The sequence below is a fragment of the Equus quagga genome, chromosome 1, assembly GCF_021613505.1.
Source record: "Equus quagga isolate Etosha38 chromosome 1, UCLA_HA_Equagga_1.0, whole genome shotgun sequence".
Taxonomy (NCBI): Eukaryota; Metazoa; Chordata; class Mammalia; order Perissodactyla; family Equidae; genus Equus; species Equus quagga.
In genome coordinates, this window is record NC_060267.1 from 134,324,187 (window position 1) to 134,345,469 (window position 21,283).

The following is a 21,283-nucleotide window of genomic DNA, read 5'->3' on the forward strand; positions in this document are numbered from 1 at the left end:
TCGGCTTCTGCCTGTCGCCCCAAGATGGCGGACACAATGAGCCGGCGCCGCGCCGGTTGGCCCTGAGGCGACTGTGAGGAGGAACGGTCGGCGAGGCCCGTAGTCCGGGCAGAAGAGCGTTGCACGAGCAGGAGCAGGAAGACGAGGGGGTGGCCCCACTGTCGGCCGCCCTCCCGCTCGCCGCCGGCGCGGCGCCCGCCCCGCCCGGGTCGGCCCCTCGGCAGCCCGCCCGCTCGCTAGCTAGCTCGCCGCCGGGCCCCGCCCCGGCCCTGTGCCGCCGCTGCCGCCTCCAGCAGCCGCCGCCATGAAGCTGACCGACAGCGTGCTGCGGAGCTTCCGCGTCGCCAAGGTGTTCCGCGAGAACTCGGACAAGATTAACTGCTTCGACTTCAGCCCCAACGGCGAGACGGTCATCTCGAGCAGCGACGATGACTCCATCGTGCTCTATGACTGCCAGGAGGGCAAGTGAGTGCGGCGGCGGCCCGGGTCCGTGTCCCCCTCCCTCTCGGGGCCCCGCGCTCGCCCCAGCCCCGGCCTGCTTTGCACTCGCTCCCGCTGGGGCCGCTTCCACTCCGAGGCCGTCCGGGAGGCCTGTTCTGGTGCAGATCATGATAGCAATAGTACTATCTCTATTTTGTATGTCTTCGGTCTCCACACAGAACGCGTCTGCATCTCTTGCCAAACCCCACCTTGACCTTGACCTTTAGACGCCGGGCCCGCCCACCGCGGCCGGCAGGTAGCTCTCGACTGTGGCCCAGGCTCGGCTCGGCTGGGCTGGGCTCGGCGCGGGCCGCGCCGCGGGCCCCGGGCTGCGCTCCCGCCTCGGCCCCGGCGTGGGCTCGCTCCCGCTGCCGTCTCCTCCGTGACCTCGATTCCGCCTCGGGCTCCGCCCGGCCCTGCCCTCCGCTTCTCGCGGCCTTTCCGCCCGCGAGCCGCGCGGGTTGCGCTTCTTAGCTGTCACGATCTATTTGTTGTGCCTTTTTGGGCCCCAGGTCTTTCCCTTTCTGTTGCGAATCACACTGACTCCCTCAGACCCGAGGCACGCGTTTATAGTTAACTTTTTGACAACATCTGAAACTTTCCGCTTTTGCCAGACACAAACGAACTTGGCCGCCCCGTTCGGACCTGAATGTGGACCTCCCATTAGAACAAAGAAAGCGTCGTATAACAATTTCTTGTTTCCTCTTATACTTTTTGATAAAAACTGCACTTTATGGCCCACTCAGAATTAAAATTCCAGTTCTGATCATGAAATTTGTGTTCCTCCAAGTCCTCTGGGGACCCGCTACACCTGCATCTCTGCAAAATCTTGTAAGCACAGCCTTTGGCCTTTTTCCCTGGGCACCTTGTCAGCTTCCCCTCACCCTTGCAGACTTGCTTTCTCCAAGTCCTTGCTGAACTGTGAGCTCCTTTGGAGCAGAAACTGCGTTAGGGTTAGGCTAAATTCAATTTCCCCACAGCCACCTTCCCCAAGCAGGCTTGCCTGATGTTTGGTTTAATTTGGTGGCTGCTGGTTTTGTCAGACTTCATTTTGTTACTTCGTTCCAGATCTTGCTTTTGAATCCTTGGGTTTTTCTCTACTCCAGCTGGTCCTTTTCTCTCTTTCTCTCCTTTTTTTTTAAAACCAATGTCTTCTGTAAACTTTGTTTTGGAACTTGCCTCTTCATTTGTGAATTTGGTTATCTAAAGTAATGCTGTTTTGGTCTGAGCTGTAATATTCTCCACGATTTTTTCCCGCTGGGGCTATGAAGAAGTGTTATGTAACTGGCTCTGTATCTGCCTGCAGTATGTGGAAGGGTAGCTGGCCTGTGGTTGTGGTCCTGGGGGAAGAGGGGTGTTAGCTGGACCCATGCTGAGTTATTTGAATTGATGTCACTCATTTAGTAAATGGATTTCTGTCCAGGTCTAGCTACTTGAATCAGCTTGGAAGAGAGAGTAACATGTAAAGCTGAGTGGGGTTGGAGTTGTGGGGTCCTGGAGTTAGAAGTGGTTTGAAGCTGGTTTGCTTCAAATAGTGCTTGTGCACAGATTAGAACCTCTCCCTGGAACCTGAGGGTGGAGATGCATATCGTTATTCAAAGGAAATGAGGGTTGTAATAGCATTCCTTCATAGTTTGTCTCCAAATGTGGCTAATGTTGACTTGTTGGGAGGCATGACAGTGACTTGAAGTCCTGTCTTGTTAAAAGTAACACGTTCATTTTATGGAAAAAATGCAGTTTTTTTACATAATTAGAAACTTACAGAAAAGTTATAACAATGTTTCAAAGAACTCCCATATGATCCAGTAATTGGTTACATTTTGCTTCCTTTGCTTTATCATTCTCTATGTAAATATTTATATGTGTGCATATTTTTTTCTGAATCATTAGAGAGTAAGTTGAAGGTATCAAGCCCTTTTATTCCTAAACCCTTCAACATGGATTTCCTAAGCACAGGACATTCCCTTACATAACTGGAGCAAAGTTATCCAAATTAGGAAATTTAATATTGATACAATAGTATAGGGCATGCTCTTTTAAATTTTCTGTTAGCAATTGTGACCTTTTGTCATTGTGATCTGTGGCAAGGGTGACCTGGTAATTAGGAGACCTAGGTTCTAGTTTGGCCTTGTGACCAGGTATGTAACATTGATCAGATCATTTCTCTGGATATTAGATGTCCTCTGTAGCCTCTAGGAGTCCATGAGTCTAAGTGGCAATGCAAAGATAAAATTTGCCATCAGTGTAGGTAAAACCAACATTAGAAGAAAAGTAATGTTCCCTGGAAGTCATAGTATCTTTTGTGTGTGTGTGTGTGTGAGGAAGATTCACCCTGAGCTAACATCTGTTGCCAGTCCTCCTCTTTTTTTTTTTTTTTTTTAACTTGAGGAAGGTTAGCCCTGACATAACATCTGCACCAGTCTTCCTCTACTTTGTATGTGGGATGCCTCCCCAGCGTGGCTGATGAGTGGAGTAGGTCCGCACCTGGGATCTGAACCTGGGAACCCAGGCCACCAAAGGCGAGCACACGGAACCCCAGCCACTTGGCCAGTAGTATCTTTATTAGATGGTACTAATGTTAGAATTTGGGAGTTTGAAAATGGCTAAAACAAGATTCTTTATGCTGGGGCTGGCCCCGTGGCCGAGTGGTTAAGTTCGCGCGCTCCGCTGCAGGCGGCCCAGTGTTTTGTCAGTTTGAGTCCTGGGCGTGGACATGGCACTGCTCATCAAACCATGCTGAGGCAGTGTCCCACATGCCACAACTAGAAGGACCCACAACTAAGAATATACAGCTATGCACCAGGGGACTTTGGGGAGAAAAAGGGGAAAAAAATTTAAAAAATAAAAATAAAAGATTCTTTATGCTTAATATTTACCAGTTAACTGTTCAGTTAACTTTCTTTATAACAGAGTTCATCCATTGAGTGATTTTTCAACTTGAAAGAATATAAAGGATATTATCTGTGGTTAGGTGATGCAAATTATTCAAAGAGAAGGCTTTAACATTATTTATTCATACCTGATCACCAGAATCATGATTTGTGAAAAGAAGCTTACCAAAATATTTGTAAAAAAATGTTCATGAGCTTTGTAAAGATCCTCTGAAATGAATACAGTATATTAGGATCTGGCTTTCAAACTACGAAATGATATGAGATAAAAAGTTTCCGTTATTAGGAATAATTCTCAGGTTAGTGTTATTGATAAATTTGAGACAAATAGGTCATATATAAGTGGAACTAAAAATTTTCCTTACACCACCCCTTTTTTTTTTTTGAGGAAGATTAGCTCTGAACTAACATCTGCCACCAGTCCTCCTCTTTTTGCTGAGGTAGACTGGCCCTGAGCTAATATCCATGCCCATCTTCCTCTACTTTATACGTAGGATGTCTGCCACAGCATGGCTTGACAAGCTATGCATAGGTCTGTACCTGCAATCTGAACTGGTGAACCCTGGGCCACTGAAGCAGAATGTGCAAACTTAACCACTCCACCACCAGGCTGGCCCCTACACAACACCTTTTAACGTTGCCTCTTCTGGCTCTGTCTTCACTATCGTAGACTGAAATACTAGGATAAGTAAGCTTCTCTTTCCACTAGTAGGGGCAAAGTCAACAATCTTTTGAAAGTGAGCACACGTGCATGCTCTCACACTCACTCACTCGCTGGTTACCATGTAGTAGCTTCATGGCAGAACCCAGGATTGTAGACTCAACAAGGTAGCCTTTGAACTGATCACTTTAGCTCATTTTTCAGTAAAGGTAAGAATGTAGAAAATTCAGTGCATTTGGAGTGAGAAGTCTTGTTTGGATAGGATTTATGTAGGGAAACCCTTGACCTCATTGACATTAACACAAGTTGAAAGTGCAAATTGTTGACTTCCTGAAGCTGCCTGAGTTATCTGATTGTTTAGCATATAGATTCCAAGAGGATTTTACATTGAGAGGGTAAACAACTTTTTCTTTCTTTCTTTTTTTGCTGAGGAAGATTTGCCCTGAGCTAACCTGTGCCAGTCTTCCTCTATTTTGTATGTGGGTCCCTGCCACAGCATGGCTGACAAGTAGTGTAAGTCTGCTCCTGGTATGCAAACCAGTGAACCTGGGCCGCCGAAGTGGAGCATGCTGAACTTAACTACTAGGCCATGGGGCCAGTCTCCATCTTTTTCATAAATTGAAACTCTTGGTAAACATTGATACAGGATTTATGAAATCTTCCTACACCTAATTCTAGAACATTATGAAGTTTTTGGTTAAAGATTTTGCTGAAATCAGTTTCAGCTTCATCTTCAAGGTTCTATAGAGGAAAACATTTAAGGAACTTGAACAAATGGATTGGTAACCTCTACCTTGGAAATATATGATTTTATGTTAAAGTGAAAAGAAAAGGACCAATGACTAGTTTTGCTAGAGAGAATTAGGCTTGCCTTCTATAAGGCTCAGTACGTGCTTTGGACCCATAGGATAGGGAGGATGGATAGCTTCTGCAGCAGTGGGTTATATTAGGAAAGACAAGCAGTTTTGCATCTGGTTTCAATTTTGATAAATCATTTCTTCTTGAAGAAAGCTTCTTTCTAAGTGAATGGCTTATGAAAAGTTCTGGTCTCATTGGTTTGATGTAGTTCCACATCCCCCTTTGTTATAAGTTATGACTTGTGTTATTTTGTATGCTTTTCTTCCCCAATAGATGTACTTTTTCTCAAAGCTTTTGGACATCATAGTAAAAACTGAATTGAGCCCTCAGATTTACTTCTATGTCCTAATGGTGGCATTTGCTGTTTAGAGGTAAAAGGCTGTTGCACTTGATTGATTGGTTTTGTTTCCTCCCTTTTGGAAGAAATTCTGTTTCTTTCCAGTGTTAGAGCCTACCAAGAATCCTCATCCTTACCACATCATTCAAATGCATCTCTTTATATGAAGATCCCAGATTTTGGTGGTGGATGATTTTGATGGTTTTCTTTCTCTGTCCATTTCCTCGTCAGACCAAAGAGAACCCTGTACAGTAAGAAATATGGCGTGGACCTCATCAGATACACTCATGCAGCAAACACAGTCGTTTACAGCTCTAACAAAATAGACGGTAAGCAAGCTTTCTTTTTAAGAAGTTATGGTCATGGTTTCTTTTGTTAAATAGTTCACAGAATCTTTGTGACTACTTCTGCTTTGGTTATAGTTACCTTAATTTAAATATTTTCCAATGATGTTAGCAATGGTAACATTGTTATGACTGAAGTGATGCTGGAAGCAAGCCACTAGTATTTTTGAGGACTTGAAACTGAGTATGAAAGGTCTCCAGTTTAGGGTGGAGAATGGCAATAGGAATTGTATTTATGGTTGTACTTCTTGAAACTTGAAAGAGTACTTTTAGAGCAAATAAACAGAAAGAATACTTGACACACAGCAAGTAGTAGACAACAGTACCTTCCCATTCAAGATATATAGGTTGAGAAAAGTTTTCACAAATGCTTGAGCTATGGTAGTTTAGAGGACCTTAGAATAGTTTTTGGTGTATGCCCAATGTTTTATCGTCTCTGTCATAAAGGACAACCTAGTGACTGTAGTTATCTTTGATTCCAGAGACATTCTTTTAATCTGAATTTAAAAGCTAATGTCTTTGAAGAGTAAAGTTATTTTTAGAAATTAAAATTGTGAATTTCTTTCTGTAATAAATGGTCTCTGTTTTTATCTGAATTTCTCCTGGGATAAGTCATTCTCAGTTGAAGGTAGTCTTGGTGATTGAGCTGTAACACTTACTTTCATATCAGGATTCCTTTTTTTTTTAGCTTATCTTACTGATTTATTAATTGTTTCACTTTTGCAGTAAGATTTTTCTAATGTCATTCAACAAAGATTGCTTATGCTATTTTGGCTATGCCTATCCAAGAGCAGATGGGCAGAAGTATTTTTTTTTTTTTAATGAGACTTTTCTGCCTGTACTTGTTTTTTAGTAAGTATATCATTTCTACTTTTCATGCCTCTATTTCAGAAGTGGTTTTCTAAGTAAGCAGTGCAATTGATGCTTTTGAACAAGAATATAAAACATTAGGATCCTGAGGAAACATATCTATGTGATCATCTGAATGACTGATATATTTCTTCTGTTGGAGTATTTTTCTGGGTAATTAAATGAGAATTCTCCAAATATGGTGCAAGATGGGGCAAATGTTGGGCACTCGCAGCTTTGCTGCCAGGCCTCTGCTATGAGAATGTTGCCTTTCCTGTCTCGAGTGCATCCTGAAGAGTTCCTCCAACGCTCCGTTTCCTTTTGCCTGATTCCAGGCTGAGGTAGTAGTTTGTACAGTTTGAGGGTCTATGATACCACCCGGTACAGGAGATAACTGTACAGGCCACTGCCTTGCCAGGAACAGCGCGCCAGCTACTGAGTGGGGCAGAGAGGATGCCGACGCCCTGCTCATCTCTGGGAAACCAGGTAATGGGGAGGAAGTCTTTTTCTGCTTAGGGCAGGTGAGTAGTTCCTAGCAATACAACAACCAGGAAGACTTTGTGGTTGTCATTCGAAAGCTTTGAAGATGTTTTCAAGGAAAACCATGTAGAGTTCAATTTTGGAACATAGAAAGAGTGTCCTTTTCCCTCTCCGAGGTTAAATGCCCTCTTATTAGAAAGTACCCCTGTGAACCACTGGGATGACTTGATGCTTTCAGCCTTTTTGTTCCTCTGTTCTATTTGCCTCCAGAATGTTCTTTCTCTGCTTTCCTTTCTACTTTTTGGCGCCATTTCCTGTTAGCTCTTTCTCAACAATTGTTCCTTGTTCCTGGTCTTTTTAGGGACAGAGTACTTTCCAGTTCTGTTCTTTATGGCACTTGATTCCCTTCCCATCACCATCTTGTTTGTTTGTTCACTTTTTTGGATAGAATCATTTGGTTTTTAAGAGTGTCTTATTTTCCCCAAGCACAAGTCTCTATGGTTATTCGTTTCCTGGATATTGTCAAAATCTTGCTGCTATCACTTGTTGGTATAGTTCATGAGTTTGATTTTTAAATGTCTGGAGATCTTTTTAACCCAAATTTCCTCACTACTTCTTTTGGCCATTTTATTACTATTGTTTTTAACTCCCTTCTCTGGTGCACAAGGAACCAATGGATAATTGGTTAATTAGAAAAGAAGTAGTAGGACATTACTTCTCTTCACATTTTGTTTAGTTTTAATGTAAGTTGTATATCCAGTTAACATTCATATGAGTTCTGGGTTGGGCTGACAAGCTGTTGGAGAACCCTAGACAAACATTACATCAGAGTCCAGCCTGATTTCCTCAGCAGCCAGATGTTTTTCTTTAAGGCTTGCCATTCTGAGGGCACTGAAAGTATTGTGGGATTTTTTTGTAGGGGGTAGTGACCAGGGTATATTTGCAGGACAAGCTGCATTGTAACTATGCAGAAGCCAAAAATTAGTAGTAATCGTGATTTTAACATTGGTCTATATGCTGTCAACTTAAGAACTCTGCTTTTGAATTATGTGAAATCTGTAGTGCCTACTCTTCGGCTGTGGAGAGGAATTATTCAGCATTATTTATTCACACCTTGCTTGGGTTATGGAAAACAATGAATTCTTTAACCTTGTCTTTTCAAGATGAAAATGCAAAGTAAATTCCTTCAAATACAGTAGGATATCATAATGCCTTATTTGTCTTCTTACAGATACTATTCGTTACCTGTCCTTGCATGACAACAAATACATCAGATACTTTCCTGGACATAGCAAAAGGTAAGAAGTAGATAGAGAAGTAGACAGTTCTTTTATCCCTGAGGTTATCCAGAGAATAGACAAGTGGAGAAATTTTATTAGTGAACTGAAGCTAGTTCCTCATTGCTGTTGAACATTCCTCTTAGTCTTCTCTTGTTAACCTCCCTAAAGAGTCAATGCTTGATTAACTGAGGTTGTGGAGGCAGGAGTAGGACTTCATAGATAAACCAAAATCTCAGTTAAAATGTAATTAGGAAAAATGTGGATTAAAGACAATGAGTGAAAACCTACGGAGTGAAAATTACATTTGGCATTTAGGAACCCCAAATATCAGATGTCCTTTGATGAAAGGACCATTTACGTGTATGAAGTCTTCTAGTATAGGTGGCCCACATTTAGTGTTATTTTATTTTATCTTTTTAAGATTTTATTTTTCCTTTTTCTCCCCAAAGCTCCCTGGTACATAGTTGTATATTTTTAGTTATGGGTCCTCTAGTTGTGGCATGTGGGATGCTGCCTCAGCATGGCTTGATGAGCAGTGCCATGTCTGTGCCCAGGATCCGAAACGGCAAAAGCCTGGGCCACCGAAGTAGAGCACGCGAACTTAACCACTTGGCCATGGGGCTGGCCCCGGTGGACCCCATTTTAGCAGGCCGCTGCTCTGCGTAAACATGTTCCATGTGAAAATCTTAATGAGGATGCAAAAAAATTAATGAAATTGTCCTTTGTTACTTTCGGAAGTCAAGAAGCTTGTTTCCTTATTCTAGTTTGTATTGCAGACTGCTTCTGTCTCATATGCCAATTCCCCCAGGATTTTTCCTCCAATTTTTCAAGTTTTGGTTGAGTTTTAAACACATTTTCTCTTGGATGATATTTTAATCACTGGAGGTATTTCCTCCTGCTTTCATTTGCAAATGTGCAGTAACCTAGTACTGCTTGGAGTTGTACAGAACCCTGACAGGAGACGGGCCTAGAGCACCCTGTTTTTGGCTACACTTCTGATCAGGCAGGGCATTTCTGTGTTTCTGAAAATAAAAGGTGGCAGCTGTTGGTTGTGTGTCATTCCAGACAAAGAATGGCTTGCAACAAGTAGAGGTTTTTGCTTGTTTGTAGTCGAATTAATGTTCACAGATGTACTGTCTATAATTGAGTAGATTGCAGTTCTTTGAAATTCTTTCCAATCTTCCCAATTATCTGACCTCTTGACCTCCTGACTCTTATTAGGTGAGTTTGTCCCTCCCTTTTTGAGAAAATTAAGGCCATCCAAAAGGAGTTCTTTTTAATATTTATCCCTTCCACTAAAATTCCTCTGTTCCTTAGAACCCTTTCCTTGAGAAAAAACCTTCTTCCTTGACAAAACCAATCTCCCTCTGTCTGCTTGCTTCCATCTCTTTCACAAGACTTTTCCTTCCTGCCTACAAACTTACTTGGTCTTCCTTATGTTAAATCTATTTCTTGAGCTTATCACCCACTCTTTTTCACTGTCAAATGAGAAAGAATAGGGGGCTGGCTCCGTGGCCGAGTGGTTAAGTTCGCACGCTTTGCTGCAGTGGCCCAGGGTTCGGGTCCTGGGCGCGGACATGGCACAGCTTGTCAGGCCACATTGAGGCGGCGTCCCACATCCCACAACTAGAAGGACCTGCAACTAAGATATACAACTATGTACGGGGGGGTTGGGAAATAAAGCAGAAAAAAAAAAACAACGATTGGCAACAGTTGTTAGCCCAGGTGCCAATCCTTAAAAAAAAAAAAAAAAAGGAAGATTGGCAACAGTTGTTAGCCCAGGTGCCAATCTGAAAAAAAATGAGAAAGAATAATCTGTATACTCCCATCTCCACCTCACGCTCATTCACCATTTAAATCACTCTTGGTCCAGTCTCAGAATCATCTGTGAGCCTTTGTCCAAGCTTTCCCTTTTCCTGCTACCTCCAGTTAAAATCCACTGCCTTGGGCTTTTTTTTTTTTGCTGTTCAACTTCTTTTTTCCTGTGGCAGCCGACTTTTCCCATCTTGGTTCTAATCTTGCTATTCTTGGCCTCTCGTTCTCCTTTGACGCTAAAATAAACAAGGTTCTACCCAACTATTTTCCCCTCTTGGTAGTTACTCAAGTATCTTTATCACTGATTTCATTCACTTCTACTCAGATGACTTCCCAAATCAGTATTTTTAGCCTACATCTGTTATGATTTCCAGACTCAACTTCCACTTACATGTTTTATATACATCTATGCAGATGTCTCTTCCACGTCCCCACCTGACAGGTCTGACAGTCCATCCATCATTGTTATATTCCTTGGGTCAGCTTCCTTCTGTCTGCCTTCGACCCTTCTAATTCTCCTGACTCAAAGCTTCTGTTGTCTGTTCACTACCTTTCCCCTGCCTTCATATCCAGTGAGTTGTTAAGTCCTATTGATTCTATATAGGTTTAACCCCATGTGTAACTCTCCCCCATACCGTCTCCTTTGCTTCTGTCCTAGCTCATGCCCCGTCAAGGCATTATGTCCCCATCTCCCCATCCCTCCTCATCCTGCTTCAGCACCCTATACAATTCTGACCACTTCACAGCCTCCCTCAGGAAGCCTTAATGGTTCTCTGCATCTCCCTGCTCCTTCCCCTTAGAATCAGGTTCTCCTCCCTGTGGCTCTGATCCATTTTCCCAGTGTTAGCTCCCACCACGCCAGTTGAAGTGAACTCTGGGCTGCTTCCTGAATATAGGCCTCATGCCTTCCTATCTAGCACCTTCCACAAAGGCATCTCCTATTGAAACCCTGTTCACCACAGGTGCTACTTCTTCCAGAAAGCCTTCTCCGACCCTTTCTTGGAATTGTCTGGACTAGACAGTTAAGCTTCTTTAGAGTTGAGGTCTTGCTCCTCCTTGTATTCCCTGTAGCTCTTAGCATAGAGCTTTGTGCTAAGATAGACTTCCTCTGAGCTTTTGACCTGAATACCATGACATAAAATTATATGTCCATATGCATTCTGCTCACTCTATTTTATTACCACCTCAGTATTCCTAGGAAATTTTGGCTTACAGTATCTTTTTTTCTTTGAGGAAGATTAGCTGTGAGCTAACTGCCACCAATCCTCCTCTTTTTGCTGAGGAAGACTGGCCCTGAGCTAACATCTGTGCCCATCTTCCTCTACTTTATATGTGGGATGCCTCCCACAGCATGGCTTCTCAAGTGGTGCCATGTCTGCACCCGGGATCCAAAACAGCGAACCCCGGGCCACCAAAGTGGAACGTGTGCACTTAACTGCTGTGCCACCGGGCCGGCCCCAAGCTTACAGTATCCTTTAAATTTTTAAGTTGAGGAGCTAGTGCAGATGTTAATTGAGGTATATTGGAAAAATTTTTTTTCGTAGGTAAAAACTTTAAGGAAAAAAGTACATTTTCTCAGTTTCTATTTATAACATAAATTTTAATTCTTTGTAGTAGAACCAAAACCTCCTGAACCCCTTTCCTTGTCATCCAGAATTTGAATTTCATCTATTTCTAGATTAAAAATCCATTCACAAATGAGCTGTGCTGTTTGATCACTTTTTTTTTCTTTTTAAAGATTTTATTTTTTCCTTTTTCTCCTCAAAGCACCCCGGGACATAGTTGTATACTTTTAGTGGTGGGTCCTTCTAGTTGTGGCATGTGGGACGCTGCCTCAGCATGGCCTGATGAGTGATACCATGTCCACGCCCAGGATCCAAACCTGCGAAACCCTGGGCCGCCGAAGCGGAGCACATGAACTTAACCACTCGGCCACAGGGCTGGCCCCGATCACCTTTTTGACTTCAAATTTTTCTTTGTCAAAATGAAACAATACGGCATCAACATTTCCTCTATAATCTTTATCTATGACGCCAGATCCTGTATCTATGAAGAGTTTGTTTTTTTTTTTTTAAGGTTTTATTTTTCCTTTTTCTCCCCAAAGCCCCCCAGTACATAGCTGTATATTTTTAGTTGTTGGTCCTTCCATTTGTGGCATGTGGGATGCCACCTCAGCATGGCTTGATGAGTGGTGCCATGTCCACGCCCAGGATCTGAACTGGCGAAACCCTGGGTTGCCGAAGTGGAACGTGCAAACTTAACCACTTGGCTACGGGGCCGGCCCCCTATGAAGAGTTTTGCATCCAAGCCAGAATGTGGAACTACTCTTCTGTAACACCCAGAAGGAAGAGCCATCTTAATGTCTGTTTTCATGAGAGTTTTCTCCATATGTACTCTAGAATCCTAGGTACTCTACAGGTCATAGCATGTGACCTTCAAGGACCCTCTGGTCGGGGCTGTCACATGCTCCAAGAGGCAGATAAAGTGGAGCCACGTGCCATCCTTCTCCACAGGCCAGGCTCAAATGCTGGTGGGGTGGCAGATGTCTCATCAGAGGAGGGCGGGTGTCTCTTCAGAGCGATAACATGAACAGAGGGGACAGGAGAGCTCAGGATGAGCCCTTAGAAGAAATGTTTTTCAGTGAGTGACTCTTAATGGTTTAACCATAAAAGGAACTCAAATCAGAAATATGGTTGCTGTTAGACAGGCCTGAGGCTCTCAAGTGTGGTACCAAACCAGCCGTCTCATCATCACCAGCAGCTTGTTTGAAGTGCAGAATCTCAGGCCTTACCCTAGACCTACTGGATTGGAAGTTCTGGGAGTGAATCCCAGCAATCTGTTATAACCCACCCTCTAGGTGTTGTTGATGCCTCTTAGGTTTGAGAACATTGGTAGAGTCCACAAAACTCTAGTTAAGGAATCATGCCTTTTTTTTTTTAATTGAGATATAGTTCAGTACCATAAATTCACCCTTTTAAAGTATACAGTTCATTGGTTTTTAGTATATTCACAGAATTGGGCAGCCATTGCCACTATCTGATTCCAGAACGTTTTCATCACCCCAGAGAAAAACCCTGTATCCATTAACAGTCACTCCCTACTCCCCTTCTTCCCAGTTCCTAGCAACCACTAATCTACTTTCTGTCTCTATAGTTTGTTTATTCTGAACATTTTGTATAAATGGAATCAGATGATATGTGGCATTTTGTGTTTGACTTCTTTCACTTGTCATGTTTCCAAGGTTCATACATGTTGTAACGTGAATCAGTACTTCATTCCTTTTTAATGCCAAATAATCCCATTTTATGGATACATCACATTTTGTTTATCCATTCATTAGTTGATGGACATTTGGGTTGTTGCCAGTGTTTGGCTATTGTGAATAATTTTGCTGTGAACATACATGTATGTTTTGGTGTAGACATATGTTTTCATTTTTCTTGCATATATACCTATGAGTGGAATTTCTGGGTTATGAAGTAACTCTATCCTTAATTTTTTGAGAAACTGTAAAACTTTTCCAAAGCACTGTGCCATTTTACATTCCCACCAGCAGTGTATGAGGGTTCTAGTTTTTCCACGTCCTCACCAATACTTGTTATTTCTTTCTGATTATAGCCATGCTAGTGGGTGTGAAGTGGTATCTCATTGTGGTTTGATTTGCATTGGAATCATACATTTTTATGCTGTAGTTTTAAGTTGCTTTTTTCATTATATTGTTGCCTTTGATTATTTCAGATGGCTTGTGTATGTGTGTTTCTTAAAGTGGAAGTTTTGGGAGAATAGGTATATATAGGAAGGCAGGTAGAGTGGTTTGGAGTTCACATCTGATTTTTGCAAATATTTTGCTTCAACTCCTATTTATCTTAATGCATTGCAGGGTGGTAGCCTTGTCCATGTCACCTGTGGATGACACTTTCATTTCTGGGTCTCTTGATAAGACCATTCGACTCTGGGATCTCCGGTCTCCTAACTGCCAGGTAATGGTACCTCACAATTACACTCTGAGTATTTTCTGTGGTAGGCGCTATCATCAACTCTCCCTCTTAAGGAAGGGAAAGCAGTGGTTCCATTCTGGGATCCCAGTGTCTTTTTAAACTTTGGAGAAAATCTGTTTTCTTGGTAGGTAGCTGGTAATTAAGTAAATACCCTATCCATTGCATTTTGCGTTATGCTCTGTGGCTTATTGCTTTAAAAACTTCTTTCCTGGAGCCTTGGAGCTATAGCTTTTAGCCTCAAGGAATTTGTTTTTATTTGAATTCACTGTCTATAAAATTGTACAGTTAGGGTTGATCTGAAATCAGTTGTATGGAGACTTGTTTTTAAAAAGCTCATTTTAGTTTATGTTTGCTTTTTCTGTTCTGTAGATAGGCTTGTGTCTTTTTGTGTCCCTTTCTTAGTTTTCATTGGGAGAAGTATATTATATAGGGGTAGGATCCTGGGTACATTAACTTTTTTATTTCCTTTCTCTTAGGGCCTCATGCATCTACAGGGCAAGCCAGTTTGTTCTTTTGATCCAGAAGGGTTAATTTTTGCTGCAGGTGTCAATTCTGAAATGGTCAAACTTTATGACCTTCGCTCTTTTGATAAGGTAAATCTTTGGATCTTTGAGCTATCTTGATATTATGGAAGCTTTGAAGGGTAAGATGGACATTTAAGAGCCTTTTTTATGGTAGAGGAGGTATGTGGTAGATATCAGTGTCATAGCAGTAGTTCATCCTCTCTTTTCCCTAGTCAAAAGGAATCTAAAGGAATAGAATGAGAGTTGGCTCTGTTAGAAGGAATTATTGATGTGCCTTGGGCCTGGGGCTGCTATTTGTATCTTTTGCAGGGGCCATTTGCGACCTTTAAGATGCAGTATGATCGGACTTGTGAGTGGACAGGACTTAAGTTCAGCAATGATGGCAAACTCATCCTCATCTCCACCAATGGCAGCTTCATCCGTCTCATCGATGCATTCAAGGGAGTGGTGATGCACACATTTGGGGTGAGCTAACAACTTTTGAGCATGTCTGTTTCCATGCTCATACCTCCTGGGCTGAGAATTGTGTTAGCTGGTTGGCGGAAACCAGCAGCTATCCTTGACTCACTGATCAAGGCATAGACTTGCGTTTTCTTCCTGCAAATGAACTTATTTCTTTTGGATTCTAAGACGTTCACTTCTCACCTAGTGACCCAGGTTTGGTGTTCAGATATAAAATAATCCCTGACCATAAACATTTTCTTGCACCCTTGAATATGGAGTTGGGGATAGAGGGTGAATTGTAAAGGCTGAGTTTGGAACCTTGGTGGCAGTGTACATGAGGAGGAGAGGGTTTCATGGAAAGGAAAGTTATTTGTGTGCTGGATCGCTGTTTCTAGGCAATTATTTTTTATTAATGGCACTGTAACAAGAGAACTGTTCTGCTTTTCTTAGGGTTATGCCAACAGCAAAGCTGTCACACTGGAGGCCTCATTTACTCCAGACTCTCAGTTTATTATGATTGGTAAGCTTCCTTTATCGTCCTTAGGGGTTATTTCTCTAGTACTCTGCATTTGCTTATTTATATTATTTGTATTAGTTTTAAGTAGTTAAGATATTATTTATTTTCCTTTTGATAGATGTTCTCAGATTTCTGTGTAGCACATTATGCCAAAGTTATAGTGTCTTTAAACTATCCTGATTTTGCAGTCGTTCACTGCGAACTGGCATTAACGTTGGTCTTCCCTGGACCAGCATTAGAATTAAACTCTATAAGCACTATCTTACTAGTAATTACTAGTAATGCTGACTTCCTAGTATAATCCTGCGTTCACTTGTCTTAGTGGCTAGATGTTGGTAGTGTAGTGGTATTCAGCCCCCTTGTCAAATGAGAAACCCGAAGTCAGAGGGGAAGTGACTTGTCCAGGAACAAATAACTAGGGTCAAGATCAATTCTCAAAATGTCCTTTCTTCACTGCCTCTCCTCCCTCTCAATTTCTCCTGAGGGCTGGGTCCTGAAGCTTGGCCTCTCTCCAGATATCAATCCATGTCCCTTTCTCACTTGTCTTTGTTTTGTGCCTTGAGCTATTGTATTTTCCTTGATCATTTTCTTTAGGTTCAGAGGACGGCAAGATCCATGTCTGGAATGGAGAGAGTGGTATAAAAGTAGCTGTGTTGGATGGCAAACACACAGGCCCCATTACCTGTTTGCAGTTCAACCCCAAGTTCATGACCTTTGCCAGCGCATGTTCCAACATGGTATGTGAACAACTGGAGATGTCCTCAACCTAGGGGCCCATGCCAGTTAGTGTGGTGGGTGCTTTAAGGAGCACAGCATGTTCTAAATAGGTACATTGCAAGCACCCAAGTTCATGTTTCTCAACTGATGGCTTCCCTGTTTCACCTCTTATTATCTGATCTCTGGCTGATCTTTCACTTTTACTTTACTCTCCATGATCTGGGATCACCTCTCAGTTCCTGGGAGATCTTAGGCCAGTTTCTGCTCTGGCCCCTGGTTTTATGCCCAAACTACCTGGGGCTGTGCTTGACAGCCTTTTGGCTTTTTTTTTTTAGGAAAATTAGCCCTGAGCTAACATCCACCACCAGTCCTCCTCTTTTTGCTGAGGAAGATTGACCCTGAGCTAACATCTGTGCCCATCTTCCTCTATTTTATATGTGGGATGCCTGCCACAGCATGGCCTGATAAGCAGTGCATAGGGCTGCACTGGGATCTGAACCGGTGAACTCAACCGCTGCACCGCCTGGCTGGCTCCCAGCTTTTTGGCTTCTTAAAATACTTTGAACCAACCTGTTGTGGCAACAACCTTTCAGTTTTCCATTCCTTTCAGTTTATGCTGAATTCATCAGAAATTCTTACAGCCGATCATAACTCATCACTTAGAATTTCCTCCAGGCTCCTGTCTCTTCCTGGACAACACGAGCAGAACAAAGGGTCAGAGTCTCAGCCACCAGTTTCCTCTTAGCATCTCCTAAAACCTACCTGGTTATTTGGGGATGAGGCATTCACTACTAGCCTACCAAGAACACGTTCCCCCCTCTTTCTTTTTTTTTAACCAAGAAAACAATGTCAGAAAAAAATGCACAAAACCATCCAATCCAATCCCTCTCTCTTTTTTTTTTACAGCTTAGGAAGGAGAGGGCCTGTCTGAGGTCACCTGGTGGATTAGCAGTGAGGCTAGGTTATGCAGACCCCCACCTCCCGGACAGCATTCCTTTTTTGCCTTACCACTGGACCACTGTGGTAGAAGGTAGACAGTATTGGAGGGAAACAGAACCAGCTTACTTTCATGTAAAGGGAGGAGTGTTTTTTTCCTCCATAGATTGCCAGAGTTGGTCAGGAGGGAGGGCCACCAGCCATAACTCCAACGTTGGGGTTGGGCACCTGATACTATGGGGAGGGGTAAGAAGAACCCTCAGCAGTGAAGAGAGAGGCTTGGCTTTTTAAAGTTGACTTACGTTCTCCTTCCAGGCCTTCTGGTTGCCCACCATTGATGACTGACCCTGATGCTCAGCTGTTTCTGTACAGCGAGGGTGGCCAGCAGGAAAAAACTCAGAAGAGACTGAGATAATGGTGAGATTGGATCATTTGACTGGGCTGGAGAGCATCCTTCCACATGGCCTTCCCATGGATGTGCTGTACATCTGCTCAAAAGAAAAAAAAATTACTTTGCCGAGCTTCTTCAAAAGGACTTTTGGTGTGGCAGATTCAATCGGGACTCAAATTTTCCAGCTGTCACTGCACCAAGCTCCTCCAGAGGAATGACCAGATTCAGGATTAGGGTATAGTGGGGCCCTCAAGACGTCTTCAGTTTTGAATGTATTTGCTTCTGAGGAGCCGGTGAAGTTGTTAATTCTGCACATCTGTTCTCCCATCCCAAGAAATGCATGGGAAGCCACAGTTTTGGTTTTGAGATGCTTGGGCAGCTCAGTGTCCCTTGCCCTCATCCTGCATGTTTTGTTACTGGGTCTCCCTGTGTCATTGTGGCATTATTCCACAACCATCATGTTGCTTAGGTGCCAAACATTTACAGAGATAAGTCTTCATATATCTTGGAGTCAGAAAGGGACAGATATAGAAGGACCTTGCTTGCCAGAAAGCCTGGCAAGTTAGTTGTGTGAGGATGGGTGATCTGGGCATGCCTCAGGCTCTGGGTGTTGGGTGGGAAAAGGCCCAAGAGCTTGAAAGGGAGGCTGGGTAGCAGATAAGTTCCTAGGGTTGGGAGGTTTAGCAGCAGCCTGGTGTGGTTCCCCGTCATCAAGATAAACCCACGGTCCTTCTGGGTGCCTGCCGTGCTTGGTTGCGTACAAAAGCAAGGTGGGAGTCTATTTTTGTACGTGAGATACATCACACTTTCCTGTGGGCCAGTATTGTGGAATGAGTCTGAGTTGTTTACACTGATGCCTTCCCTGCCCACCACAAATTGTGTACATAGTCTCCAGATGATACCACCCCTTACCCAGCTCCCAACCAAGAGCTGGCTCTAGGCCTGTGTTATATGTTATATTTAGCCTTTTTATATATGACCTGGGATTTCTGTTGTTTGTATTTTAGCACAGTGTGTATACCTTCATTTAAATATATCTGTGTGTGTGCATACATATATATGTATATGTATGTATGCATATATATATATATACAAAATATCTGTCATTTCTCAGAGTTCAGCCGAAGGAGATGGAGTCCTACAGCCCAGGAGAAAAACTGCATCCTTGCTAATAGTGTTTGCCACAAGTGTTAGTGAGTCTTCCCTATTACCTTTTTCCCTTCGGGAGACTAAACGAAGCAAAGCTTCAAGTGTTTGCTGTTCCCATGGCAGCTAAGTGAGGGTCTTGGGATGACTCCCTTGTTTTCCTCAAGCCGCACTTTGGGGCCCTCTCTCCAGTATTAGCCCCCTTTTTGCCCAGTGATGCTCTGTCTGCGCCTGTACATGTATGACAGTCACTTGCATGCCTTTTGTGTCTGGCTTCCAGCATTTGGGAATAGGATGCTGGAACTAGAACATTTTCAGTTTGTCTGACGCTTCTTTGCCAATTACAGGTCACTTCTGTTTACCTGGTATGTCTGCTTTCTTGCTTCTTTTCCTTGCCTTCTCTTGGGAGAGGGAGGGGTCTGATCAGGGTTGAAATGAGCTACAGCTGGCTCATGGCCTTTTCTTCCCCTGCATGGCCTTCTTAGAGAAGGACAAGTGGCATGTTATTTCACATTATGTTCCCAAACATTTAAGCAACACATTCCCTGCCGATCCAGAAACAGGCTCAACAAGGTGAGGCCTTGCCCAAGAGAACATAGCTGCTAGGGGAGAAAGCAAGCCATTACTGCCTCTGCTCAACAGCGGGAATAGTTGTGAATCGCTAGCAATTAACTGTTTTGTTTTTTCAGCAATTACATTTTGACTTGTTTCTCAAACTTAAAGGGCAAGGGGTATACATCTTTCCCAAACGTAGACTGGAATCTGCAGCTTCTGTGGTGCCACACACTGTATAGCCTGCCTTCTCAGAGTGGAGGGACTTTTAGAAACCAAACGATCTGAGCTGTTACTGCCCACTTCTGGCTTTCCACGATAGAAAATTCATGGTAGGAGTAACTGTTCAGAGAGAGTGCTTGGAACTGTGGATTAACAAGAAAGGCTGCCTACTTAACAGGTCTGCAACCAGAGCAGCCACCAAACATGACTTGCCTGTCAGCAGGAAGATGATTTGTATTGAGTTCCTGCGTTTCCAAAGCTGAGGCACTATGTCCTTTGAAAATACGCACTGCATGGCCTCTATTTATGGGAACATGTGGCTGCAGAACTGGCTCCTGAGTTGGGAAGGAAAGGGAAAAGATGCAGCTAGAAGTGACTGGAGATGATGTGGTGGTGGGAATAAGGCAGAATAAAGGGGGAAAAGAGGCTGTGGGCCAGAGAGCTGAGGGCTGGGCTGCAAGGATACTCTGACTGGGAGCCAGAGGTACTCAAGCTCTCCTCGCGGGGAGGGGCTGTTCACTACACTCAAGAGTCAAGGCCAAAGCCACCAATTTATATGTGACATTGACACCGCACTGCTCAACCACCAGCCAGTGGGGTGTTTTTTTAGAAAAAACTTCCCTGTTGCAATCATAATTAAAGCTTAAGGGAAATTTGGGAATTTTAAGAAGAATCAGTTTGCTGCCCAAATGCTACCACTGTTAATCTTCTGGTGTTAAATGTTCCTCTACACATTTCTGTGCATAGATTTTTGGTGTGTTTACATAGTTGTTATTCTACTGTATATACAATTTTATGTCCCTTTTGTACTTAACATATAAACATTTTTTCCATGTTACCTGTCTTAAACAGAATTTTATGGCTGTAGCCTCTTCCATTGAGTTTCCATAGCATTGTTTGCCTGGTTCCTAGAGTTGGAGGGAGGGGCGGGTTGTCTCCTGTTAGTCCTGGCTCACACTGGGACTCACTGTAACGCTGTGTGGATGGATTGTTGGGCTCTGGGATTGCCTCTGACTGTCCCTGGTGCCTAAGGCCTTTGGGCTGATGGGAGGAACCCCTCGACCCAGCCCTCAACGCATAGCAACCTGGGTCTCCTCAACCCTAGGCTCTAATAAGCAGCCATAGGGCCAGAAATGAGTGACTGAGAAGGACTATCCTGAGCCAACCTTGATCTTCAAAGATTGTGTCTGGCATGTCTTAGGCTGCCTTTCATCCCCCACAGTTACCTCAACCCTTGATCAGATTGGCAGCCTCTAGTTGGAATAAGCTTCATCCTCTTAGACCCTAGCTTCTGGGGGGCAAGGATAGTGGGGCCTCTTTGAAGCTCCTGCACCAGTTGTGGCAGAAAGCATTGCTTGGCTGGTGAGTTGGTAACTCCTAGAGCCTGTGCTCTAGCTCAGCATCTCAGAGCTGCAGGATCTGCTGCCTGCCTCTTGCCTGGCCCTCTCTGAAATGGAGAAGACAGTCTTGGGCCTGCCACTTTGCCCATGGTCATTGGAGGTTGGGCCAAGGGCTCTGAAGAAACATCCCAGCTTGTAAGTGGTAGACCTTGCATAGGCTCTCCTGACAGACTGCTCAAGGAAGAAGAAACCCTCATGGCCTGGTGGGAGGGCTGCTGCAGCGTTTGGCTCTGCTGAGAGACATGAAGTAGGTCGGCATGGCTGCCCTGCAGAAGTCACTCCTATCAGCTTGGCTTGCTTGCAGCTGAGAGACCCATTGCGCCCACTCCCTGGGCAGGCTTCAGCCTTGTGTGAGGAGCAAGAGCAGGCAGTGGGCTGGGTCGGAAGCAAAGCAAGCAAGCTGTGGGGGTGAGCTAGCTCAGCAGTTGATGTGGGTGAGAG

At 43.7% G+C, this 21,283-nt stretch overlaps 1 protein-coding gene across 1 annotated transcript; it reads left to right on the plus strand.

Annotated features, from left to right (window-relative positions):
• WDR82 (WD repeat domain 82) lies at positions 1-20,296 on the plus strand. Its single transcript, XM_046668033.1, has 9 exons — positions 1-465; positions 5,459-5,556; positions 8,132-8,198; positions 13,876-13,975; positions 14,470-14,586; positions 14,827-14,982; positions 15,412-15,481; positions 16,073-16,215; positions 17,447-20,296. The coding sequence occupies exons 1-9, from the start codon at positions 305-307 to the stop codon at positions 17,474-17,476; spliced, it is 942 nt and encodes a 313-aa protein (XP_046523989.1). The 5' UTR covers positions 1-304; the 3' UTR covers positions 17,477-20,296.
• Positions 20,297-21,283: the final 987 nt, after the last annotated feature.